At 44.8% G+C, this 27,340-nt stretch overlaps 3 protein-coding genes and 1 pseudogene across 5 annotated transcripts in view; 3 read left to right on the top strand and 1 right to left on the bottom strand.

Moving 5' to 3' along the window:
- The window catches only part of LOC144697933 (uncharacterized), a 33,293-nt gene extending 26,636 nt beyond the window's left edge, over nucleotides 1-6,657 (bottom strand). Inside the window, exons 1-2 of the mRNA XM_078569893.1 lie at nucleotides 6,028-6,657; nucleotides 5,560-5,970 (exon numbers count right to left, since the gene is read on the bottom strand). Of these exons, the coding sequence (XP_078426019.1) occupies nucleotides 5,560-5,970; nucleotides 6,028-6,657 (1,041 nt within the window). The remainder of the gene's footprint in view (nucleotides 1-5,559; nucleotides 5,971-6,027) is intronic.
- LOC144697407 (uncharacterized) overlaps nucleotides 1-27,340 on the top strand; it is a 456,361-nt pseudogene that overhangs the window by 146,086 nt on the left and 282,935 nt on the right. The gene's annotated exons all lie outside the window — the stretch shown is intronic.
- The window catches only part of LOC144697301 (uncharacterized), a 273,518-nt gene that overhangs the window by 94,603 nt on the left and 151,575 nt on the right, over nucleotides 1-27,340 (top strand). The window lies entirely within an intron of this gene.
- On the top strand, nucleotides 11,367-22,794 carry LOC144697429 (uncharacterized). Of its 2 annotated transcripts, none has more exons than XM_078569405.1 (3): nucleotides 11,367-13,121; nucleotides 20,840-21,007; nucleotides 21,243-22,794. In XM_078569405.1, exons 1-3 carry the CDS (start codon nucleotides 11,955-11,957, stop codon nucleotides 21,516-21,518), a joined length of 1,611 nt encoding a protein of 536 aa, XP_078425531.1. In that variant the 5' UTR covers nucleotides 11,367-11,954; the 3' UTR covers nucleotides 21,519-22,794. The 2 variants fall into 2 exon arrangements, with proteins under 2 accessions (XP_078425531.1, XP_078425532.1); XM_078569406.1 differs by having other exon boundaries at nucleotides 20,840-21,027; nucleotides 21,188-22,794.

Genomic DNA, 27,340 nt, shown 5'->3' with positions numbered 1-27,340 from the left:
ACTGCCTGAAAGGCTGGTGAAAGCAGATTCAACAAAGGGAATTGGATAAAACCTGGATGGGTATTAGCTTGCAGGGCTCATGGGGAATGGGCAGGATAGTGGGACTAATTGAGTCACTCTTTCAAAGAGCCAGCACAGGCACAATGGGCCAAATGGCCTCTGTCCATGCTGTGAGATTCTGTGATCACAGATAAATAAATGTGTGTCTGCAATATGTACAGTGATGTCAATAATGTCTGGAATTCCCATTGTGTCCCTGCCATCTCTTTGAAAGGACTTTCTGATTCATCCAACTGCTCTGCTCTTTCCCCACAGCCCTACAAATTCTTCCCTTTCAAGTATTTACCCTTTGGAAAGATACTATTGAATTTGCTTTCAGGCCGATCAGAACAACTTGCTGTGTCAAAAAATAAAATCTCATCTCTTCCTCTGGCTCCTTTGCCAATTACCTTAGAGGGACTCACTTTCTATTAAAGAGCCTGCCAACCCCTCTCACCCACTTACCCTAAAGTGCACAAATCTAATCATGAAACATCCAGAAAAAATCAAGTATTTTTACTGATAGATATTTATTAATGAAATAGAACATGGTTAAATAAAACCAGAAAATGACTTGAGGATCAAAGACGACCAGAGTAAAAGGATGTGCACAATGTTCTGGACCCAAATGCTTTCTCTTCGGCTTCTCTGTACCTTGTTCTCCTGACTCCCCGCTTTGGACATAGATGCACTGAACCCCGGGGGTCGGGTCACCATCAGCCCTGGTCACCCCTCCCGTGACCTGATTGGTTGGAGGCCCATTTCCCAGTCAGTCCTCCAGCACCTTCCTGTCTCTCTATCAGTGCGACGCCCATGGAAGTTTCCCAACTGGGGCGCAGGCCCCATTATTCTCAGCTAAATTCAGCCCTCAGTTCCATCGCCTGGCTGTCGTTGACACAGGAAATAGAGAGACAGAAAGGTGCTGGAGGATCAATGGGAATCTGAAACTAGTGGCTCTGAACCAACATTTCAACATTTGTCTGTCAAATACACGTGTGCAGTTTTGGTCTCCTTATCTGAGGAAGGATGTACTTGCTATAGAGGGAGTGCAGTGAAGGTTTACCCGACTGAATCCTGGGATGGCGGGACTGACATATAAGGAGAGATTGAGTCGATTAGGATTATATTCGCTGGAGTTCAGAAGAATGAGAGGGGATCTCATAGAAACCTCTAAAATTCTAATAGGACTAGACAGGGTAGATGCAGGCTGTTCCTGATGGTGGGGGAGTCCAGAACCAGGGGTCACAGTCTGAGGGTACGGGTAGACCATTTAGGACTGAGATGAGGAGAAATTTCTTCACCCAGAGAGTGGTGAGCCTGTGGAACTCGTTACCACAGAAAGTAGTTGAGACCAAAACATTGTATGTTTTTAAAAAGAAGTAAGATACAGCTCTTGGGGCAAAAGTGATCAAAGGATATGGGGAGAAAGCGGGAGCAGGCTATTGAGTTGGATGATCAGCCATGATCATAATGAATGGCGGAGCAGGCTCGAAGGACCGAATGGCATACTCCTGCTCCTACTTTCTATGTTTTTTAGACGGGGTTTTTATTTTTAGATTTAGGCACTGGAGACAAAGGGTAACTTTCTCTTTCTAATGTTGTATTGTCCATAGTGTCAGCTGTGGCTCAGTGGATCACATTCCCACCTCTGAGTCAGAAGGTTGTTGATTTAAGTCCCTGTCCAGGGGCCTGAGGACAAAAATCACATCTAACATTCCTTGTGCCAGCACTGAGGGAGTGCTGCACTGTCAGGGCTGCTGTCTTTTGGTTGAGATGCTAACCCAAGGGCCCCGTCTGCTTCGGGTAGACTTAGAGCTTCCCGGGGCCACCATGTTGAAGTTCAGCAGGGGAGTTACCCCCAGTGTCCTGGCCAATGTTTATCAATCTACATCTCTAAAAACACATCATCTGGTCATTATTACATTGCTGTTTGTGGGATCTTGCTGTGTGCAAATTGGCTGCTGCGTTTCCTAAATTACAACAGTGTCTGTGCTTCGAAAGTACTTCATTGGCTGTAGAGCACTTTGGGGTGTATTGTGGTCATGAAAGGCACTATAGAAATGCACATTTTTACATTTAAGATTCATGTTCCCTTATCTCGTTATTGTAACGTAATTCATTTCAGCCACCCTCAACTTGCCATTGAATAATTTCACTTTGGTTCGGACAAGACTTTAACCAATTAAGGGAAAGGCCCTAGATAGTAAATTTAAAAGGAAGTTTACTCGAAGAGAAAGGTGTACTTGGCTAGCAAGGGAGGCCTTCGGAACCTCTACTTTTATCCCCAAAGTGACCATTACCTCACGTCAGAGTTGGGCCTGTTGTAACATGACAATTGGTCAGTTTGGTTATTGGATTAATTGGATCCCCAATTACTTACACCACCTTCTCTCATTATCTTAGACAGGAATACAATCAAACTGTTTCATACTATCCCTTTATCTGATTCTATACCATCCCTTATTCATACAGTTTCAAATGTTGAGCCTTATCAGAGCTTGAAGGTCTCTCTTGCCAGTACATTTCACTTCATTGCACATTCTTGCTATATACAGCAATTAGGGTTTTATATCTTTACAGCAAATAAAACTCAGTCTTTTACTGTAACTATTGATTCATTATCGGAACTCAATTAAGGCTCACTACTTATTCAATCACCTGTTACTGACAGGTGGCTACTTAATACAGTAATCTTTAGTTAATAGATTTAGTTAATACAAGATACACTGGTTCAGAACAACAGTTTGTGGAAGATAATAACTTTCTTTCTTACTAATCCTGATCAGATTGATCAATGAGCCTTATCTTGAGCTGGACTTTGGCAGAATATGGTGTCCTGTAACTGATAAAAATTAGAAAAGAATTCCTTTGTTTAAATAATTTCAGCTCGCTCTGCAGTTTCTCGAAACATTTAGGTTTTTACAGTTTTAATGTTTAATATAAAGATCCAGCCACATATTAACAGTTTAAAATGGCTTCCTTGACCTTGTTACTTACAACAGTGAATACAGTGTGAAAGTGATGGATTTTTAAAACTAAATTTGACTGCACAGGTATCTACATTTTCCTACATTGTAACAGCGACTACACTTCAAAAGTACTTCATTGGCTGTAAAACGCTTTTTGAGAGCCTGTGGTCATGAAAGGTGCTATAGAAATGTAATTTCTTCTCAAAAATTGTCCTCAAACTTGGATACATTACAACCAGCCCGCTCACTAAAATCATTAATAAAGATTGAGTCTTAATTTTGTGTAATAACAATGTCTTTGACAGCATTTCGAATACCCTGTGAAAATCCAAACACACTATATCCTGAGTTTCACAGAATTGTAACGGTGTAGGAGGCCATTCAGCCCATCATGTCTGCACCGGCTCTTTGAGCATTTTATCTCAGTGCCAATCTCCTGCCTTTTCTCCGTAACCATTTTTTGTTTGAAAACACAGCGAGTTGTTGTGATATGGAATGCACTGCCTGAAAACGGTGCGAGAAACAGATTCAACTGTATCCTTCAAAAGGAAACTGGACAGATTCTTGAAAGGAAAAGAAAATTGCAGGGCGATACGATTAATTGGACAGCTCTTTCAAAGATCCAGCACGAGCATGATGGGCCGAATTCTCCCCTGTGCTCTATGAGCCTCATGTGCATTTAAAGTGTCTGGTAATGACCTGGAACCCGCTTCCTATGAGGGTGGGAGAAAGAGATGATGGAATTATTTTGAAAGGAATTTGGATGGGCATTTGAGTGAAATAAACCTACAGGGATAAGGGGATAGAACGGGGGAATGGGACTGACTGTTTGCTCTACAGAGAGCTGATATGGGCCTGAAGGGCCGAATGGCCCCATTCCCAACATAAATGGCTCTGGATTTAAAGATAGAAATTTCAGCTGCTCCAGTCTCTCCAACTGACTGAAGTCCCTCATCCCTGGTGCCATTCAGAACTGTTGAAGAGTCATACGGACTCGAAACGTTAACTGTGTTCCTCGCCGCAGATGCAGCCAGACCTGCTGAGATTTTCCAGGTATTTTTATTTTTGTTCTGGATTTCCAGCATCCGCAGTTTTTTGCTTTTATCTTAGAGGTTATGTTCAACTTGTTTTGAACCATGGTTAGACTACACTGGGAGTACTGTCAACATTTGTGATCTCCATTTAGAAAAAGGAAATAGAGGCATTGGAGAAGGTGCCACACAGATTCACAACAACTGAGAGTATTTAACCCTCACGAAAGGTTGAACAGGTTGGGGAACCTTTATCGAGAAAAGAGAAAACTGAAGGGTGACCTGATGGAAGTTTGAATTTTATGAAAGAACATAGGACTTAGGAGCAGGAGTAGGCCATTCAGCCCCTCGAGCCTGTTCTCTCATTAAGTAATAGCCTGGTTGATCAGATTGTGGTCTCAGCTCCACTTTCCTGTCTGCACCCCCGCCCGACCCCCTTTAACCCTTGGCTCCCTTGTCTATTAAAAGTATGTCTAACTCAGCCTTGAATAAATGTAAAGACTCAGCCTCCACTACTTTCTGAGGAAGAGAATTCCACTCCGACGACCCTCTGAGAGGAAAGAAATTCTCCTCATCTCGGTCTTAAAAGGGAGACCTCTTATTCTTAAACTCTGTCCCCTGGTTCTAGTCTCTCCCACAAGAGGAAACATCCTCCCGGTATCCACCCTATCCAATCCCTTCAGGTCTTACACATTTCAATAACAGCACCTCTCATTCTTATAAACTCCAATGGGTGTACGTCTCACCTGTTTAACCTTTACTATTTCTTATCTCTACGCAAACTGACTCGACATCCTGATCTTTCAAGCGAAGGCCGTCACTCAGTGTTGAACTGAGGCCATCCTTAATTAACAGAGCTACCCCACCACCTTTTCCCAGCTTCCTGTCATTCCAAGATGTCAAATATCCTTCAACATTTAGGTCCCAGCCCTGGTCACCTTTTAACCCAGTCTCTGTAATACCTAACAGGACATACATATTTCATGCATTTTCAGGGGTTCAATAATCCAATAATAATTACCCAGTGAGTGGTGAGAATGTGGAACTTGCTACCACAGCGAGTGGTTGAGGTGAAGAGCAAGAATACATTTAAGATGAAGCTAGATACATACATGAGGGAGACAGGAATAGAAGGATATGCTGATGCGGGGAGATGAAGAGGGGTGGGTGGAGCCTCATGTGAAGCATAAATACTGACATAGACCAATTGAACTGACTGACCTGGCCCGGTTCTGTAGACTCAATGGAACTGAGACAAATGTATTTATTTTAGATCTACCTGTGGTGGTAGGAAAAACACTTTTTACTATCCAGGATAAAATAAATGTACTTCATTAGCTTTTGTGGATAATTTCAGTGGAAATGTGCACTCCCAGGCTCAATGAGCATCAGCCCACTGGAAGCAAAGTCATGAGACCAGCCAGTCCAACAGAAAGAAACACTCCCACCCTCCCACTTCGCCAAGTGTCGTGATTAACAGCAGCAATAGCAGAATCCAACTCCTGTAATCACTTGTGAACTCGCTGGTGTGTCTGCAGGTTGGATAACTGAGTGAATCCCTTCCCACACACAGGGCAAGTGAATGGCCTCACCCCAGTGTGAACTCGCTGGTGTGTCAGCAGTTTGGATAACTGAGTGAATCCCTTCCCACACACAGAGCACATGAATGGCCTCTCCCCGGTGTGACCTCGCTTGTGTGTCTGCATTGTGGATGAATCAGTGAATCCCTTCCCACACAGAGAGCAGATGAATGGCCTCTCCCCAGTGTGAATCCGCTTGTGTTTCTGCAGAGTGTATGAATAACTGAATTCCTTTCCACACACAGAGCAGGTGAACGGCTTCTCCCCAGTGTGAACACGCTGGTGGATCTGCAGGTTGGATATCTGAGTAAATCCCTTTCCACATTCAGAACAGGTGAATGGCCTCTCCCCAGAATGTGCTTGGTGTTGCCTCTGCAGGTGTGATGAATCACTGAATCCCTTCCCGCACTCAGAGCAGGTGAACGGCTTCTGCCCAGTGTGACCTCGCTCGTGTGTCCGCAGAGCGTTTGACTGAGTGAATCCCTTCTTACAAATGGAGCATGTGAATGGCCTCTCCCCAGAGTGAACTCGCTGGTGTATCAGCAGTTTGGAGGATGTTCCAAATGTCTTCCCACAGTGAGAGCAGCTAAACGATCTCTCCTTAGTGTGAATGCGCTGGTGGACCATCAGGTCATGAGACCTTTTGAAGGCACTCCCACAGTCAGAGCATTTAAAAGGTCTCTCATTGGTGTGCGTGACATGGTGTTGCAGCAGGCTGGATGACTGAGTGAATCCCTTCCCACACACGGAGCAGGTGAATGGCCTCTCCCCAGTGTGAACTCTCCGGTGGATCTGCAGGTTGGATGACTGAGTGAATCCCTTCCCACACTCAGAGCAGGTGAATGGCCTCTCTCCATTGTGAACTCGCTGGTGTGTGAGCAGATGGGCTGACCGAGTGAATCCCTGCCCACAATCGGAGCAGATGAACGGCTTCTCCCTGGAGTAAACACGCAGGTGCCTCTGCAGGGCGAATGCATCACTGAGACCCTTCCCACACTCTGAGCAACTGAATGTTCTCTCCCTGTGAACATGGACCATGTTCCCTGGACGATGACCCCACCACTGAACATCAAGCCATTGTTTCCAGGACTGTCACTGACCTCATCTCCTCTGGAGATCTTCCTCCCACAGCTTCCAACCTGATAGTCGCCCAACCTCGGTCGGCGCACTTCCACCTCCTACCCAAAATCCACAAACAGAACTGTCCCGGCAGACCGATCGTGTCAGCCTGTTCCTGCCCCACGGAACTCATTTCTCATTATCTTGACCCCCTTCTCTCTACCCTTGTGCTGTCCCTTCCCACCGACATCCGTGATTCCTCTGACACCTTACGTCACATCAACAATTTCCAGTTCCCTGGCCCCAACCGCTTCCTCTTCACCATGGACGTCCAATCCCTCTACACCTCCATCCCCCACCAGGATGGTCTGAGGGCCCTTAGCTTCTTTCTTGAACAGAGGCCTGAACAATCCCCATCCACCACTACTCTCCTCCGTCTGGCTGAACTTGTTCTCACACTGAACAATTTCTCCTTTAATTCCTCCCACTTCCTCCAAATAAAAGGTGTGGCTATGGGTACCCGCATGGGCCCCACCTATGCCGTGTCTATTTATGGGGTATGTGGAACATTCCTTGTTCCAGTCCTACTCCGGCCCCCTCCCACAACTCTTTCTCGATGATTACTTCGGTGCGGCTTCATGCTCTCGTCGGGACCTGGAAAAATTTATTAATTTTGCTTCCAATCTCCACCCCTCCATCATTTTCACATGGTCCATCTCTGACACTTCCCTTCCCTTCCTTGACCTCTCTGTCTCAATTTCTGGTGATAGACTGTCCACCAATATCCATTACAAGCCTACCGACTCCCACAGCTACCTCGACTACAGCTCCTCACACCCCGCTTCCTGTAAGGACTCCATCCCATTCTCTCAGTTCCTTCGTCTCCGTCGCATCTGTTCTGATGATACTACCTTCAAAAACAGTTCCTCTGACATGTCCTCCTTCTTCCTTAACCGAGGTTTTCCATCCACGGTCGTTGACAGGGCCCTCAACCGTGTCCGGCCCATCTCCCGCGCATCCGCCCTCTCGCCTTCTCCTCCCTCCCAGAAACATGATAGGGTCCCCCTTGTCCTCACTTATCACCCCACCAGCCTCCGCATTCAAAGGATCATCCTCCGCCATTTCCGCCAACTCCAGCATGATGCCACCACCAAACACATCTTCCCTTCAGCCCCCCTGGCGGCATTCCGTAGGGATCATTCCCTCCGGGACACCCTGGTCCACTCCTCCATCACCCCCTCCTCCTCAACCCCCACCTATGGCACCTCCCCATGCCCACGCAGAAGATGCAACACCTGCCCCTTCACTTCCACTCTCCTCACCGTCCAAGGGCCCAAACACTCCTTTCAAGTGAAGCAGCATTTCACTTGCATTTCCTCTAACTTAGTCTACTGCATTCTTTGCTCCCAATGCGGTCTCCTCTACATTGGAGAGACCAAACGCAAACTGGGCGACCGCTTTGCAGAACACCTGCGGTCTGTCCGCAAGAAAGACCCAAACCTCCATGTCGCTTGCCATTTTAACACTCCACCCTGCTCTCTTGCCCACATGTCTGTCCTTGGCTTGCTGCATTGTTCCAGTGAAGCCCAACGCATTCTGGTGGAACAGCACCTCATCTTCCGACTAGGCACTTTACAGCCTTCCGGGCTGAATATTGAATTCAACAACTTTAGATCTTAAACTCCCTCCCCCATCCCCACCCCCATTTCTGTTTCTTCCCCCTCCCTTTTGTTTTTTCCAATAATTTATATAGATTTTTCTTTTCCCACCTATTTCCATTATTTTTAAATCTATAACTATAATACCGTCAGTCTTTCCACCCCACCCCCACTAGAGCTGTACTTTGAGTGTCCTGCCATCCATTCTTAATTAGCACATTCTCTTAGATAATATCACCACCTTTAACACCTCCCTGTTCCTTTGTCTGTAACATCTTTTGATTATCTGCTCCTATCACTGCTTGCTTGTCCCTACAACCATCGCCCCCCACAACTTCTCTTCCCCCCTCACCCCCCCCACCTTAAACCAGCTTATATTTCTTCCGACTAGGCACTTTACAGCCTTCCGGGCTGAATATTGAATTCAACAACTTTAGATCTTAAACTCCCCCTTCCCCCATCCCCACCCCGTTTCTTCCCCCCCTGCTTTTTTTTTCAATAATTTATATAGATTCTTCTTTCCCCACCTATTTCCATTATTTTTAAATCTAAAACTAAAACCTTGTTAGCCTTTCCACCCCACCCCCACTAGAGCTGTACTTTGAATATCCTGTCTTCCATTCTTAATTAGCACTTTTCTCAGACAAAACACCTCTTTGACCCTTTTGTCTGTGACATCTTTTGATTATCTGCTCATCTCCACAATCACCACACCCTCAATATCTCTCTCTCCCCCCACCCCCCCCCCCCCCCCCCCCACCCACCTTAAACCAATTTATATTTCTCCCTTCTTCTAACTATGCTTCCGTTCTGCCGAAGGGCCATGAAGGCTCGAAACGTTAACTGATTTCTTCTCCACCGATGCTGACAGACCTGCTGAGTTTTTCCAGGTAATTCTGTTTTTGTTTTACATTTCACCCCTCTCCTAACTTCACTCAGTTCTGCTGAAGGGTCATGAGGACTCGAAACGTCGACTCTTTTCTTCCCCGCCAATGCTGCCAGATCTGCTGAGTTTTTCCAGGTAATTCTGTTTTTGTCTCCCTGTGAACACGCTGGTGTGTCTTCAGGGTGGATGAATCACTGAATCCCTTCCCACACTCAGAGCAGGTGAAAGGTCTCTCTCCAGTGTGAACTCGCTGGTGTGACAGCAGATGGGATGACTGACTGAATCCCTTCCCACACCCAGAGCAGGTGAATGGCCTCTCCCCGGTGTGACTTCGTCGATGAGTTTCCAGTGCAGATGGGAACCGGCATCCGTTCCCACAGTCCCCACATTTCCACGCGTTATCCATGGTGTGCGTGACCTTGTTATTCTCCAGGCCTGATGGTCAGTTGAAGCCTTGTCCTCACACAGAACACATGTATCATGTCCCTCCTCACTATGAATGATGTGATGTTTTCTCAGGCTGTGTAACTGGTGAAAGCTCTTTCCACAGTCAGTGCACTGGAACACTCTCACTCGGGTGTGTGGGTCTTGGGCCTTTTCCAGGCCCCCTGACGTTTAGAACCTTCTGAAGTAGACAGCACACAGAAATATTTATCCTTCTAGATTCAAAGGCCGATGATATTCAGCTCCAACGATGTCAATGTCTTTGAGAGAGAGAGAGACCTGGGCCAACCTTTCCAGAGTCTGCACCCTCCCCGGATTCACTTCCTTTCCCTTCAGTTCCTGCAAGTCAACAATTTACCCCCAGAATGAGAAAAGAAATGGAAAGGGGGAAACATTGATTTCCTCACAGATGTTGCCCAGAGGAGGAAGTTTTAGTCTGAAGCTCATTGTCCAACTTCCGCATTGTGACGTCCACAATGGAACCCTGCCTGAATCAGCCAATAGGAATCACTCTGCTCCGCGGTGACGTCATCGGATTCCACTCTGCAGGCCAGGCGCGCGGACACAGGAGCCCCTTCCCCCTTCCCCCTCCACCTCCTCGAGGCAAGGTTTCCAGGCAACCAACTGACGGCTCCGGCCAGATCAAGAAGCCGCTCGGAGAACTCGGGAGAGGGCAAGCTGCGCATGTGCGTAGGAGAGCCCGCCCCCTTCCCGTCATGCTGAGGAGATGACCTTTGGAAGAGTTGGAGGACCGGAAGGACTCTGGTCCTCTATCCAATCAGGGCGCGGGCTTTGTGTGAATGAAGCTTGAACTTCACACAAACTTCCTCCTGCGTCCAACATCTGTGAGTAAAACACTTTCTTTTCTCCCCCTTTCCATTAATTTTCTCATTCTGGGGGGAAATTGTTGATTTGCAGGAACTGAAGGGAAAGGAAGTGAATCCAGGGAGGGTGCAGACTCTGGAAAGGTTGGCCCAGGTCTCTCTCTCTCTCTCTTAAAGACATTGACATCCTTTGCTCCCTCAGTTTGACACATTTATTTGTCTGACTAAAAGGATGGTCCCTTTCCAAATGTTCCCAATTAAAGGGGTGGTTTCCCCAGGAGATGGCTGACATTTAAGGGCACAGTAAATTAATATAGGACAGAGATAGGTCTAGTGTTGTTATATGGTACATATTAGATATATTATTGATGACTCAGTAATGGAGCCCATGTATTATTATATCTACCTTTTTAATACAGTACTGTGTATATTTCCTAATCATTTACAGCAGCAGTAGCTCACAACCACCTTCTCAAGGGCATTTAGGGATGGGTAATAAGCGCTGGCTTCGCCAGTGACACCCACTTTCCATGAATGAATTTAAAAATTATTGCAGCACAGAATGAGTCTATTTGATAGCTCGAGTCCATGCTGACTCTGCAGAACAATTCAGCCAGTCCCTTTCCCCTTCTGTATCCCCGTTCCCCTGTAAGTTTATTTCCTTCAAGTGCCCACCCAATTCGATTTTCAAATGCTTGATCATCTCTGCTTCCACCACCTTCATAAACAGCGAGTTCCAGGTCATGACCGCTTGCTGCCTAAAAAAGCCTTGGTCACATCCACCCTGTATCTCTAATTGGGTAATACAGTACTGTACATTAAATACATATATCCGACCGTGCCACATGAAGAGTTTTAGCTCCCTGTGTTGAGGACAGGACATGGTGAGCATGGATCTGTTGGTCAGCATGAATCGGCACCTTCAGGAGATTTGTGAGGGTGTACATTAGATATAGCAGAGTGAGAAAGGAGGGAGAGTGTGTGGGACAGAGATTTACAGCTTTTCGGGAACAAGAGGAAAGAATGTTCCATAGAAACTAGAACTGTCTGTTCTGAATTTCTATCCTGTACTGACAGTGATGACTTTCATAAACTCCTTTTATAGGATATTTGAAGGGGGGGATTTTGAGACAGAAATCTCAAACCAAACATCACGTCAAGATCTGAGAGTCACTTGATTCACTGGGACCAGAATGTCATTGGCCTTTTAATCTAGAATTTGAAATGTTTGTTTGTTCTCTCTGGTTGAAAAGATTTGAAACAACAGTGTGACTGGAAAAGTATCGACACACACACACCCGAGTGCGAGTGTTTCAGTGCACTGACTGTGGTAAGAGCTTTAACCAGTTACGCAGGCTGAAAAAACATCACTTCACAGCGGGGAGAGAGACTGTACACGTGTTCTGTGCGTGGTCAAGGCTTCAACTGATTGTCCCACCTGGAGAGACACAAGACACCTGCACCATGGAGAAACCGTGGAAATGTGGGGACTGTGGGAAGGGATTCAGATCCCCCTCTGTGCTGGAAACCCATCGACGCAGTCACACTGGGGAGAGGCCATTCACTTGCTCCAAGTGCAGGAAGGGATTCGCTCAGTCATCCCATCTGCAGACACACCTGCAAGTTCACACTGGGGAGAGACCATTCACCTGCTCTGAGTGTGGCAAGGGATTCAGATCCCCATCTAAGCTGGAGATTCATCGACGCAGTCACACTGGGGAGAAGCCGTTCACCTGCACTGAGTGCGGGAAGCGATTCAGTCATTCATCCAACTTATTGACACACCAGCGAATTCACACTGGGGAGAGGCCGTTCACCTGCTCTGACTGTGGGAAGGCATTCAGTAATTCATCCGGCCTGCAGAAGCACCAGCGAGTTCACACCGGGGAGAGGCCGTTCATCTGCTCTGAGTGTGGGAAGGGATTCACTCGGTCAGCCCACCTGCTGGCACACCAGCGAGTTCACACCGGGGAGAGACCATTCACCTGCTCTCGGTGTGGGAAGCGATTCAGGAATTCATCCAACTTATTGACACATCAGCGGGTACACACCGGGGTGAGACCGTTTACCTGCTCTGACTGTGGGAAGGGATTCAGTGATGGATCTGCCCTGCGGACGCACCAGCGAGTTCACACCAAGGAGAGGCCGTTCACCTGCACCGTGTGTGGGCAGCGATTCACTCAGTCATCCAGCCTACTGGTACACCATGTCACTCACACCAATGAGAGACCCTTCAAATGCTCTGACTGTGGGAGTGGCTTCAAAAGTGCTGCAGTTCTGAGGATCCACCAGCGCATTCACACTGAGGAGAGACCGTTCAGCTGCTCTCAATGTGCAAAGAGTTTTAGAACGTTGTCTGATCTACAGAGACATCAGCGAGTTCACACCGGGGAGAAGCCATTCGCCTGCACCAAGTGTGGGAAGAGTTTCGCTGATTCATCCAACCTGCGGAATCACCGGCGAGTTCACACCGGTGAGAGACCGTTCACCTGCACCGAGTGTGGGAAGGGATTCAGTAATTCATCCAACTTATTGACACACCAGCGAGTTCACACTGGAGAGAAGCCATTCACTTGCCCTGAGTGTGGGAAGGGATTCACTCATTCATCCCACCTGCGGAGGCACCAGCGAGTTCACAGGTGATTCCAGGGGTTGGATTCAGATGAAGTTCTTCAGTTCATTGGAGAGACTGGAGCAGCTGAAATTTCTCTCTTTTGTTCGTAGGTTCTTAGGGCAGAGAATGGGGCCATTCGGTCCATTGAGTTCATGTCGGCTCTCTGTAGAGCAACCCAGTCAGTCCCATTGCCTCGTTCTATCCCCATATCCCTGTAGGTTTATGTCCCTCAAGCGCCCATCCAAATTCCATTGGTAAACATTCCATCATCTCTGCTTCTACCACCCTCATAGGAAGCGGGTTCCAGGTCTTCATCACTCAATTTCCATGCACAAGCGTGCCATAGAGCACAGAAGGAGGCCATTAAGCCCATTATGTTCATGCCAGCCTGCAAAAGAGCTGTCCAGTTAATCCCATTGCCCTGCCATTTTCTTTTCCTTTCAAGAATCTGTCCATTTCCCTTTTGAAGGATAGAGTCCAATCTGCTTCTTGCACCGTTTTCAAACAGTGAATTCCAATTCACAACAACTCATTGTGCTTTAAAAGAAATCGTTCAGGATATGGTGTGTTTGCATTGTCACAGAGTATTCGAAATGGTGTCAGACATTGTTATTACACAAAATTAAGACTCAATCTTGAACAATGATTTTGATGAGAGGGCCAATTGTAATATATCCAAATTTGTGGACAAATTTTTTAAATGCATTTCTATAGCACCTCTTACAACCACAGGACTTACTAAAGTGTTTAACAGCCAGTCAAGTACTTGTGAAGTGTTGTCACTGTTGTAATGTAGGAAAATGTAGGTAGGCCTGGGTAATCGAATTTAATTTTAAACATCAATCACTTTCACACCGTATTCACTGTTCTGAGTAACAAGGCCAGGGAAGCCATTTTAAACTCTAATGTGGCTGGATCTGTATTTTAAAAATTAACACTGTATAAATGTAAATCATCCTTGAAACTGCAGAGCTAGCAGAAATTGTTTATGCAAAGAAATTCTTCTCTAATTTTGGCAGAATATGATGTCTTGTAGCTTATCAATGTCCAGCTCAAGAATAAGGCTCATTGTTCAAGCCAATCTAGATTAGTGTTAGCTGTTAGTATTAGCTGTTGTCCTCCATAGATCGTCTTTTTGAACCAGTGCATCTTGTATTCACTAAATGTATTAATTAAAGATTACTGTATTAATTAACTAGCAGTTTGTAAATAGATGATTGAATAAGTAGTGAGCCTTCATTGATTTACAATTAATGAATCAGTCATTGTAGTGAAAGACTGAGTTTTATTTGCTGTAAAAATGTAAAACCTTAATTGCTGTGTATGTAAAGAATGTGCAATGATGATAAATATACTGGTAAGACTGACCTTCAAGCTCTGATTAGCCTCAACATTTCAAACTGTATGAATAAGGGATGGTATAGAATCAGATAAAAGGATAGTATGAAACAATTCTATTGCATTCCTGTGTAAGATAATGAGGGAAGGTGGTGTAAGTAATAAAAACATAAGAAATAGGAGCAGGAGTAGGCCATTCAGCCCCTCTAGCTTGCCCCGACATTCAATAAGCTCATGGTTGATCTGCCCCAGGCCTCAATTCCTCTTTCATGCCAGCTCCTCATAGCCCTCAACTCCCTGACATTTCAAAAATCTACCTACCTCCTCTTTAAATATTTTCAGTGATCTAGCCTCCACAACTCTCTGGGTTAGAGAATTCCAGACGTTCACTACCCTCTGAGAGAAGAAATTCCTTCACATTTCAGTTTTCAATGAGTATCCCCTTATTCTGTCACTATGTCCCCCTAGTTCGAGATTCCCCCACTAGCGGAAACATCTTCTCAACATTTAACCTGTCAAGCCTCCTGAGAATCTTGTACGTTTCAATAAGATCACCCTCATTCTTCTAAACTGTAATGAATAAAGGCCTAACCTGTTTAGCCATTCTTGATAAGTCAATCCCTTCATTCCAGGAATCAACCTAGTGAATCTCTTTTGAACTGCCTCCAATGCCATTATATCCATTCTTAAATACGAGGACCAAAACTGTACACAGTACTCCAGGTGCGGCCTCACCAACACCCTGTACAGTTATAACAAGACTTTCCTCTTTTTAATCTCCAACCCCCAGCAATACAAGCCAAAATTCCATTTGTCTCCTTAATTACTTGCTGCATTGGGGATCCAATTAAATTAATCTAGTAACCAAACTGACTAATTGTCATCTTACAACAGGCCCAACTCTGATGTGAGGTAATGGTCACTTTGGGGATAAAAGTAGAGGTTCTGAAGGTCTCCTTTGCCAGCCAAATACTGAAGACTCCCGAGGCCGAATTTCAAGGAAATTACTGTCAGAGAAGGAGCCAGACTCCCGAGGGTGAATTCCACAAGAATTACTGTGAAAGAAGGAGCCAGAGAGGGTTACGCTTTGACAGACTGATCACCCGCATGAAGTTGTAAAAGTCAATGTCTTAAAGTTGTTCAGTAAACATTTTTCCTTTAATAAACTTCTTTTAAAATTTACTACCCAGAGAATTCTGCCTTTGCCTCAATTGGTTAAAGTCTTGTCTGAACCAAAGTGAATTTATTAAATGGCAAATTGGGGGTGGCTGAAATCAATTAAGTTACAAACAACAAGATCAGGCAACATCAATCTTAAATTTAAAAACGTGTATTTACATAGCATCTTTCACAACCACAATATGTCCCAAAGCGCTTTGCAACCTATAAAGTACTGTTGAAGGGCAGTCACTGTTGTGATGTAGGAAACATGGCACCCAATTTACACACAGCAAGATCCCACAAACAGCAATGTGATACTGACCAGATGATCTGTTTTTAAGGATGTTGAGTGAAAAATTTTCGGCCAGGACACCAGGGATAACTCCCCTGCTCAACTCATGTCCCCAGAGCATTAGCCTGTGTCTCTGGATTACTAGTCCAGAGACATTACCACTGTGCCATTGCCTCCCCTGTTAATGCTCTGTTGGAGAGCCGGTAAAGACATGATGCACCAAATGACCTCCTCCTGCATCGAAACAATTCTCTGATTCAGATTTTGTCACTGATAAATTCAATGGGGAATTCAGGAGGAAACATTCTTTGCTGTGGGAGTGATGAGAATGTGGAACTCGCTACCACAGGAAGTGATTGAGGCAAATAAGATAGGTCCATTGAAGAGGGACTAGATGAACACCTTGGGGAGAAAAGTATAGAAGGTTCTGCTTACAGGGGTCAGTGTAATAGAATTGGAAGAAGCTCATGCAGAGCATAAACACCGACATAGACCAACTGAGCTACTGTCAGAATGAATATGGTTCATGATTCGATGACCAACTGAATCCTTTCCCTCACTCGGAGCAAGTGAATGGACACTCCCCTGGGTGACTGCGCTGTTCTGTCAGCAAGTGGGCTAACTGAATGAATCCCTTTCCACACAGTGAGCACATGAACGGCCCCTCCTCAGTGTGAAGTCACTGATGGGTCAGTTAGCTGATAGAATCTGTAAACCACTTTCCATACAGCATGCAGGTGAATAGCTTCCCCCCAGTGTGAACGCATTGATGAGCATCCTGCTCAGGTGGGGATCTGAATCTCTTCGCACAGTCCTTACATTTCTATGGCTTTTCTATAACATGTGTCTACTTGAGTCCATTCAGATTGGATGATCAGTTTAAACCTTAACAATACACAGATGTTTGAAATCTTTTCCCACAGACAGAAGAAAGGAATATTTCTCTTTCTAGATTCAAGACCAATGATATTCAGAATCCGATGAATCGAGTGACTGTCAGGTTTTGATGTTTTATCTAATTTGAGTTTCCTATCTCTAAATCCTCCTCTAATACTCTGCGAAGGGAGTTGACAAAAATAATCACTCTGACTGCAGGGCTCACCAGGGCTCACAATTCACCAAGGCTTCTTCGCAAGGACCTTCCAACTCATGACCACTACCATGTAGAAGGACAAGGGCAGCAAATAGATGGGTACACCACCAGCTGGAGGTTCCCCTCCCAGTCACTCATCATCCTGACTTGGAAATATTTTGCTGTTCCTTCACTGTTTCTGGATCAAAATCCCTTCCTAACAGCACTGTGGTGTACTTACAACACATGAACTGCAGCGGCTCAAGAAGACAACTCACCACCACCTTCTCAACGACAAATAGGGATGGGCAATAAATGCTGGCCCAGCCAGCGAAGCCCACATCCCGTTAATGAATAAAAAAAAGATAGAAATTCAGAACTGACAATTCTGGTTCTCAAGGAAAATTCTCCTCCCTCTCAAACTATAAATTTCTGTCCCCCACACACTCCCTCCTCCCTATTGATTGTAGCACTAATTCATCCGTCTATCCTCCTCCTGCTTTTTCTCCAATTCTCCTCCCCTGAAGGTGCTGACTCTCGGGTTCAGCTTCACACTCACCTATTGCCCTCCCCAATATGTTACCCAGGTGTCTGAATCTTTACACCGGAAGTTAAAAAACTGTTTTGCTAAGGGGGCGTCACAATCAAATCCAGTGACTACCCACATGTACTTTGTGTCAGGGCGCGGTCACTGCGCCCCCCACCCCCACTTTCCATCCCAGTTCCAGGCGTTAGAAGACTGAGTTCCGGATGAGTAATGGCGGCCGTTTCTCCCACAATCTCCGGCGTTGGTGAAACCGCTCTATCCGCCGCGCGGGCGGGCGGCCCGGGACTGCGCATGTCCAAGGGAGAGTGCAAGCTGCGCATGTGCGGGAGGAGCCCACCCCCGCACGTCCCGTCATGCTGAGCGATTGACGAACAGGAAGAATTGGAGGACCGGAAGGACTCTGGTCGTCCAGCCAATCAGAGCGTGGGCTTTGTGTGAATGAAGATTGAGCTTCACACAAGCTAAAACGTCCTCCTGTGTCCAACATCTGTGAGTAAAACACTTTCTTTTCTACCCTTTCCATTTCTTTTCTCATTCTGGGGGGAAATTGTTGACTTGCAGGAACTGAAGGGAAAGGAAGTGAATCCAGGGAGGGTGCAAATTCTGGAAAGGTTGGCCCAGGTCTCTCTCTCTATCTCTCTTAAAGACATTGACATCCTTTGCTCCCTCAGCTTGACACATGTATTTGTTTGGTTAAAAGGATGGCCTCTTTCTGAATGTTCACAATGAAAGGGGTGGTTTCCCCAGGAGATGGCTGACATTTAAGGGGACAATAAATTAATATAGGACAGAGATATGTCTAGTGTTGTTATGCAGTGCATATTAGATATATTATTTATGGTTCTGTGATAAAATATATTTATTATTTCTAGTCTTGTAACATAGTATTGTAACTACGTTATATGTTTCCAGTTCTGGGATCATTATGGCACAGATGCATAAAAGCAAAAAACTGCGGATGCTGGAAATCCAAAACAAAAACAGAAACAGAAATACCTGGAAAAACTCAGCAGGTCTGGCAGCATCGACGGAGGAGAGCACAGTTGACGTTTCGAGTCCTCATGACTAGTTTAAGTGTGTGTGTGGTGGGGGCGGGGGGCGTGGTTGTTGAGACAAGCAGCCAGTAATAGGTGGAGATAACCAAAATATGTCACAGACAAAAGGACAAAGAGTTGTTGAAGGTGATGATATTATCCAAAGGAATGTGCTAATTAAGAGTAGAAAGCAGGACAGACAAGGTACAGATAGCTCTAGTGGGGGTGGGGGAATACTAAAAGGGCTAAAAGGTAGAGATAAACAATGGGTGGAAATACATTTAAAAATAATGGAAATAGGTGGGAAAAGAGAAATCTATATAAATTATTGGAAAAAACAAAAAGGAGGGGGAAGAAACGGAAAGGGGGTGGGGATGGAAGAGAGAGTTCAAGATCTAAAATTGTTGAACTCAATATTCAGTCCGGAATGCTGAAAAGTGCCTAGTCGGAAGATGAGGTGCTGTTCCTCCAGGTTGCGTTGAGCTTCACTGGAACAATGCACCAAGCCAAGGACAGACGTGTGGGCATGAGAGCAGGGTGGAGTGTTGAAATGGCAAGTGACAGGGAGGTCTGGGTAATGCTTGCGGACAGACCGAAGGTGTTCTGCAAAGTGGTCATCCAGTCTGCGTCTGGTCTCTCCAATGTAGAGGAAACCGCATTGGGAGCAACGAATGCAGTAGACTAAGTTGAGGGAAGTGCAAGTGAAATGCTGCTTCACTTGAAAGAGTGTTTGGGCCCTTGGACGGTGAGGAGAGAGGAAGTGGAGTCCATTTGGAAACTTGAGACCATGCCGACTGTCAGACCAGTCGGTCTGGTGAAACTTCTCTGAACTGCTTCCAATGCAAGTACATCCCTCCTGAAAGGAGGAGCCCACAACTGTACACAGTACTCGAGGTGTGGTCTCAGCAATACTCTGTACAACTGCAGAAAGACTTCCCTACTTTTATACTCCATCCTCCTTGCAATAAAGGCTTACATTCCAATTGCCTTCCTCATTACTTGCTGCAGCTGCAGACTGACCTTTTCTGATTCATGTACAAGGACACCCAGATCCCTCTGCACTGCAGCATTCTGCAGTCTCTCTCCATTTAAATAATATTCTGCTTTTCTTCCTGCCAAAGTCGACAACCTCACATTGTCACACATTATAGTCCATCTGTCAATATTTTGCCCCCTCACTAAACCTATCACTATCTCTTTGTGGATTCTTTGTAAAGTCCTCACAACTTGCTTCCCTACCTATTGTTGTATCTTCGTCAAATTTGTCTACAATACAGTCAGTTCCTTCATCCAAGTCATTAATATGGATTGTAAATAGTTGGGGCCCCAGTACTGATCCCTGCAGGACTATGGAGGCCTCAGGTTAAATATATTCAAGACAGAGATTGATAGGTTTTAGATATTGAAGATATTAAGGGTTTTTGGGGACAGTTCAGGAAAATGGTGCTGAGGCCGATCAGCCATAATCTCATTCAATGGCGGAGCAGGCTCAATGGGCCGAATGGCCTACTCCTGCTCATATTTCTTATGATCTCTGTGTCCTGGACAGGGAGTGGTGAGCGTGGATCTGTCGATCAGCATGAACCTTCAGGAGAATTGGGAGGGTGTATATTAGGTACAGCAGAGTGCGAATGGAGAGAGAGAGTGTGTGATGGAGATTCACAGCTTTAGTGGAATGAGAGAGGAAAGAATGTTCCATAGAAACTAGAATTGTCTGTTCTGAATTTCTATCCTGTGCTGACAGTGATGTCTGATGTGAATTCCTTTTACAGGATACTAGAAGGGGAGAATTTACAGACAGAAGGCTGAAATAAAAGGTTAAGATCTCACAGAGTCACTCGATTTATCGGAACCTGAATATGATCAGCTTTTGTATCTAGATGGAGAAATGTTTCTGTGTTCTGTCTGCTTCAAAATGTTCTAAACATCAGGGGGACTGGATAAGGCCTGAGACCCCCACACCCGAGTGAGAGCATTCCAGTGCACTGAGTGTGGGAAGAGCTTTAACCAATTACACAGCCTGAAAAAGATATCACATCATTCACCGTGAGGAGAGACATTTTACATGTTCCATGTGAGGACAAGGCTTCAGCTGACCGTCAGACCTGGAGAGAGACACGGACACGCGCACCATGGAGAAACCGTGGAAATGTGGGGACTGTGGGAAGGGATTCAAAACCCCATCGAAGCTGGAGACTCATCAACGCAGTCACACCGGAGAGAGACCGTTCACCTGCTTTGAGTGTGGGAAGGGATTCGCTCGGTTGCACCACCTGCAGTCACACCACCAGGTTCACACCGGGGAGAGGCCATTCACCTGCTCTGTGTGTGGGAAGGGATTTGCTCAGTTATACAACCTGCAGACACACCAGCGAGTTCACACCAGAGAGAAGCCGTTCACCTCCTCTCAGTGTGGAAAGGGTTTCACTCAGTCATCCAACCTGCAGACACACCAGCGAGTTCACACCAAGGAGAGACTGTTCACCTACTCCGTGTGTGGGAAGGGATTTACTTAGTTACCCAACCTACTCACTCACCAACAAGTTCACGCTGGAGAAAGACCATTCACTTGCTCTGAGTGTGGGAAGGGATTCACTTGGTCATCCAACCTGCTGACACACCAGTGGGTTCACTGAGAGGCCGTTCCCCTGCTCTGAGTGTGGGACAGGATTCACTGAGTTCTACAGACTGCAGGTACACCAGCGAGTTCTCACTGGGGAGAGGCCATTCACCTGCTCTCAGTGTGGAAAGGGATTCGCTCGGTTACACCACCTGCAGTCACACCAGCACGGTCACACTGGGGAGAGGCCATTCACCTGCTCCGTGTGTGGGAAGGGATTCGCTTGTTTATACAACCTGCAGAAACACCAGCAAGTTCACACCGGGGAGAACCTGTTCACCTGCTCTCAGTGTGGGAAGGGTTTCACTCAGTCATCCCACCTGCAGACACACAAGCGAGTTCACAAGTGATTGCAGGGTTTGGATTCTGCTGTTTTTGCTGCTGTTAATCACATCCTGGAATGAACCATGTTCATTCTGACAGTTGGTGAAGTGGGAGGGTCAGAGGGTTTCTTTCTGCTGGACTGACCAGTCCCACGACTTTGTCCCCAGTGGGTGATGCTCTTTGAGCCTTGTTGCGAATATCTAGTTTCATATTTCACAGGGATCACAGGATGAAAGGGTGTTTGGAATGTAAAAGATATTTAGTTTGCATTTCTGTTTGGAACCCCCCCAAATCATGCCACATTGCCATGGAGATGGGCTGTGCTGGTTAGATGGTTCTTTTGTATAATTTATCTAGGTGTTTCTCGCAGAAGAAAACTATCACAGTTTGAGGGTCAAGTTGGCTGTGGTAGATTGGGAAACTACATGAAAATTTATGATGGTAGACAGGCAATAGCTAACATTGAAGGAATTATTACATAGTTACAACAAATATAGATTCCTTTAAGGAATAAAAATCCAACAGGAGAAGTGATGTAACCGTGGCCAACAGAAAAGATAAAGATTGCATTAGATCAAAGGAAGAGGCTCATAAAGTGGCCAAAAAAAGTAGTATGCCTGAGGATTGGAGCTTTTTCAGAATTCAGGAAAGGAGGACCAAGAAACTGATAAAGAAAGAGAAAACCGAACATCAGAGCAAACTGGCGAGAAACATAAAAAGCAACTGTAAAAGCTTCTATAGGTATGTGGAAAGGAAAAGATTAGCAAAGAGAAATGTGGGTCCATTCCAGGCAGGGACAGGAGAATTTATAATGGGGAATAAGGAATTTACAGAGAAACTAAATAATGTGTGTCTGTCTTCACAGAGGAAGATACAGAAATGGTCCCCAAAATACTAGAGAATCAAGGGACTAGTGAGCATGAGGAACTGATAGAGATTAGTATTGGTAAAAAAGTAGCACTGGAGAAATGAATGGGGTTGAAAGTTGATAAATCCCCTGGACCTGGTGATCTACATCCCAGAGTGTTGAAGGAGGTGGCTGTAGAGATAGTGGATGCATTGGTGATCATCTACCAAAATTCTATAGATTCTGGAATGGTTCCTGCAGATTGGAAGGTGGCAAATGTCACCCACTATTTAAGGAGGGAGAGGGAAAACAGGGAACTACAGACTTGTTAGCCTGACATCAGTAGTAGGGAAAATGCTCGAATCTATTATAAAGGATGTGATAACATACACACATATGAATTAGGAGCTGGAGTAGGCCACTCGGCCCCTCGAGCCTGTTCCGTCATTCAATAAGTTCATGGCTGATCTGATTTTAACCTCAACTCCACATTCCTGCCTACCCCGATAACCTTTTACTTGCTTATCAAGAACATATCTAGCTCTGCCTTAAAAATATTCAAAGACTCTGCTTCCCCCACCCTTTAAGGAAGAGAGTTCCAAAGACTCACTACCTTCTGAGAAAAAAATGTTCTCCTCTGTCTTAAAGAGGTGACCCATTACTTTTAAACCGTGACCCCAATTTCCAGGTTCTCCCATAAGAGGAAACATCCTCTTCACATCCACCCTGTCAAGGCCCCTCAGGATCTTATATGTTTCAATCAAGTTGCCTCTTACTCTTCTAAACTCCAGCAGATACAAGCCCAGCATGTCCAACCTTTCCTCATAAGATAACCTGCCCATTCCAGGTATTAGTCTAGTAAACATTCTCTGAGCTGCTTCCAATACACTTACGTCCTTCCTTAAATAAGGAAACCAATACTGTACATGGTAATCCAGGTGTGGTCTCACCATTGCCCTGTATAACTGAAGCATAATCTCCCTACTTCTAACAATAACATTCTGTTAGCTTTCCTAATTACTTGGTGTACCTGAATAATTAGTTTTTGCTATTCATGCACAAGGACACCCAGATCCCTCTGAATCTCAGAGCTCTGCAAACTCTCACCATGTCAATAATATGCTTCGTTTGTGTTCTTTCTGCCAAAATGAACAATTTCACATTTTGCCACATTACACTCCATTTGCCAGATCCTTGCTCACTCCCTTAACATGTCTATATCCTTTTGTAGTCTCCTTATGTCCTCTTCACAACTTACTTTCCTACTTATCTTTGTGCTATCAGCAAATTTAGGCATGATCCCTTCGATCCCTTCATCCAAGTCATTTATATAAATTGTAAAAAGTTGAGGCCCCAGCACTGATCGCTGTGGCACACCACTTGTTACATCTTGACAACCAGAAAATGACCCATTTATGCCTGCTCTATTTCCAGTTAGCTAGCCAATCTTCTATCCATGCCAATATGTTAACTCCCACAGAATGAGCCTTTATTTTCCACAGTAACCTTTGATGTGGTACCTCATCAAATTCTTTCTGGAAATCTAAGTTAGTGTTCCACCAGTTCCCCTTTATCCACACTGCATGTTACTTCAAAGAACTCCAATAAGTTGGTTAAACATGATTTCCCTTTCACAAAACCAAGTAGACTCTGCCTGATTACCCTGAATTTATCAAAGTGCCCTGTTGTAACATCTTTAAATCATAGCTTCTCACATTTTCCCTCTGACAGATATTAAGCTAACTGGCCTGCTTCCTGTCTCACTTTTTGAATGAAGGAGTTACACTCACTATTTTCCAATCGAATGGAACCTTCCTGAATCTAGGAAGTTTTGGGAAATTTCAACCCACTCACCAGCTATCTCACTAGCCACTTTTTTTAAGACCCTAGGTTGAAGTCCATCGGGACCTGGGTTCTTGTCAGCCTAAAGCACCAACAATTTGCCCAGTACCACTTCTGTAGTGATTGTAATTTTCTTGAGTTCCTCGCTCCCTTCCATTTCCTGTTTTACAGCTATTTCTGGGATGTTACTTGTAACCACTGTAGTGACAACCGATGCAAAATACCAGTTCAATTCATCTGCCATCTCCTTATTTTCCATTATTAATTCCCCAGACTCACTTCCAAAAGAGCTACACTTGCTTTGTTAACTCTTTTCTCTCTTAAACATCTATAGAAGCTCTGTTTTTCTATTTCCAGCTAGCTTTCTCTCATACTCTAATTTTTCCCTGGTTCTTAATCTTTTAGTCATTCTTTGCTGTTTTTTATATTCTGTCCAATCTTCTGACCTGCCAGCCATCCTTGTGCAATGATATGCCTATCTTTAACTTTTATAGTTAACCACAGATGGTGGGTACTCTCCTTTGATATTTTCTTTCTTGTTGGAATGTATCTATTCTGTATATTCTGAAATATCCCCTTAAATGTCTGCCATTGCACCTTTATTGACCAATCCCATAACCTAAGTTGTCATTCACTTTAGCTAGCTCTGCTTTCATGCCCTCTTAATTGTCCTTCTTTAAGTTTATTGCTAGTCTTGGACCCACTGTTCTCTCCCTTCAACTGAATGTAAAATTCAATCATATTGTGATCACTGCTACCTAGGGGCATCGTCACTATGAGGTCATTAATTAATCTTATCTTGGTGCACAATACCAGGTCGAGGAGAGCCTGCTCTCTGGCTCCAGAACGTGCTGTTCTAGGAAACTATCACAAAAATATTCGATGAACTCCCCATCTAGGCTACCGTCGCACATCTGAATTTTTCTGTGTATATGTAGATTAAAATTCCATTTAATAATTGCCATACCTTTCTGAAAAGCTCCCATTATTTTTTCCTTTATAGCCTGTCCTACCATATGGTTACTGTTAGGGGGCCTGTACACCACTCCAACAAATTACTTTGTGCCTTTATCATTTCCCATCTCTACACAAACTGCTTCTACATCCTAGTTTCCTGAACTTAGGCCATCCCTCTCTATTGTGCTAATACCATCATTAATTAACAGTGCCACCCCTTGACCTTTTCCTAGCTTCCTGTCCTTCCTAAATGTCATGCATCCTTCAATATTCAGTTAGTCTGTTTGTCTCCAAAGTCCCAGGAAGGTGTTGAAAATGTCAGACTATGTTCAAGGCTGGGCTTGAATTTTCTCTTTAATGTCAAGATAGAATGAAGTTGGGAGTCTAAAAGGTAACTAATCAGCATGCCTACCTGGATACAAGGCTCATGTGATTCACTTTGCCCTTAGGAAGGGCTTTATTAGAGGAAGCATCCATGGGAAGCCATTGTAGGATCAGATTGGAAAATTCTTCTAAAAGGCATCCCTGAATTTCACAGACAGATCAGTCTGCCAGGGTCCGAGAGAGAGAGAGCTGATAGAGGCGGCAAGTCTCTGTTTCACCACATGGGAATGTGGATGGGACATTGTGCTCATGTTGAAAAAACCAATTTCATGAGGATTTAAAACAAGACTGGAAGATTTGCCTTGCTTGAGTTAGAGGGATGACCGAGGAGAACCTTCACTGTGAAAGACAGTTCTGAGGTTAAAGATTGCCAGACAAGGAAAGGAAAAGAATGGAAGTAAACCCTCGGGAGCGAAGAATCACTTTGGACAGGTTCTAGGATAATTGAGTGTCTATTTCAGGAACACAAAGTATAACTGTGCAATGGGATTTTTGATTATGTTCCAAGTAAAATGGCAAATTTCTGTTTGATAATTTAAGGCATATGTTGCCAACAAGAAATGGTGTTTAGTCAAGGTTGCTTCTAGATTGTTTGTTGCAGTAAAAGTTACAAAACTTGAAGTTTTGTCATGTGAACCTTTAATTTGTTCATTGGGAATTTGAATTTCTTTTTAGAAGTTGCCAGTCTTTACAGAGATCCTAACATTTGGTTTAGAGCCACAAGTTTCATCTTCCCATTTGAACCACCAGCACCTTTCTGTCTCTCGATTGCTCGTGTCAATGACAGCCAGGCGACGGAGCTGAGGGCTGAATTTAGCTAAAAGTAACGGAGCCTGCACCCCAGTTGGGGAACTGCCATGGGCATCGCACTAATAGAGAGACAGGAAGGTGATGGAGGACTGACTGGGAAATGGGCCTCCAACCAACCAGGGCACGGGAGGAGGTGACCGGGGCAGATGGTGACACGACCCCCAGGGTTCAGTGACACGACCCCCAGGGTTCAATGCCTCTGTGTCCAAAGCGGGTAGCCACGGGAACAGGGTACAGAGGAGCCAAAGAGAAACCATTTGGGTCAAGAACATTGTGGCATCCTTTTACTCTAGTTGTCTTTGATCCTCAAGTAATTTTCTGTTTGTCTTTTAACCATGTTCTGTTTCATTACTAAACTTTAATCAATAAAATATTTGATTTACTGATTTTATTTATTCACTTCAGGGAAAGTGGATGAGAGGGGTTGGCAGGCTCTTTAACAGAAAGTGAGTCCCTCTAAGGTAATTGACAAAGGAGCCAGAGGGGGAAATGAGATTTTATTTTTCTGTTGACACACAATGTTAGAAAATGGGGTTCAGGGAGTCCATCGTGATTTACTAATTTATCAAAGTTCTTTGAGGAAGTAATGAGAAATATAGATAAAGGGGAACCTGTACATGTTGTTTACTTAGATTTCCAGAAGGCATTTCAAAAGGTGCCACAGAAAAGGTCACTACACAAAATAAGAGCTCATGATAGGGGGGGTCACAAATTAGTACGGATAGAGGATTGGTTAGTTAACAGGACACAGAGAGTAGGCATAAATAGGTCATTTTCGGGTTGGTAAGATGTAACAAGTGGAGTGCCACAGGAGATCAATGCTGGGTCCTCAGCCATTAATATTTCTATAAATGACTTGGACGATGGGACTGCATGTATGATAGCTAAATTTGCTAATGACACAGATCTGTTGGAAAATAATTTGTAAAGAATGAGTGGGCAAAAATTCAGCCAATGGAGTATAATGTAGGAAAATGTGAACTTGTCCACTTTGGGAGGAAGAATTTT

This window comes from Cetorhinus maximus, chromosome 23 (genome assembly GCF_964194155.1).
Source record: "Cetorhinus maximus chromosome 23, sCetMax3.hap1.1, whole genome shotgun sequence".
NCBI classification, from domain to species: Eukaryota; Metazoa; Chordata; class Chondrichthyes; order Lamniformes; family Cetorhinidae; genus Cetorhinus; species Cetorhinus maximus.
The sequence above is the reverse complement of the archived record's forward strand: the minus strand, read 5'-3'. Positions and strand labels throughout refer to the sequence as shown.

Coding starts and splice junctions, on each gene's coding strand:
- LOC144697429 (XM_078569406.1), top strand. CDS start 11,955: ATGGAGAAACCGTGGAAATGTGGGGACTGTGGGAAGGGATTCAGATCC. Junction 13,122..20,839: donor ACCTGCGGAGGCACCAGCGA/GTTCACAGGTGA, acceptor TCACACCACCAG/GTTCACACCGGGGAGAGGCC. Junction 21,028..21,187: donor GTTCACACCAAGGAGAGACT/GTTCACCTACTC, acceptor GTTCACTGAGAG/GCCGTTCCCCTGCTCTGAGT.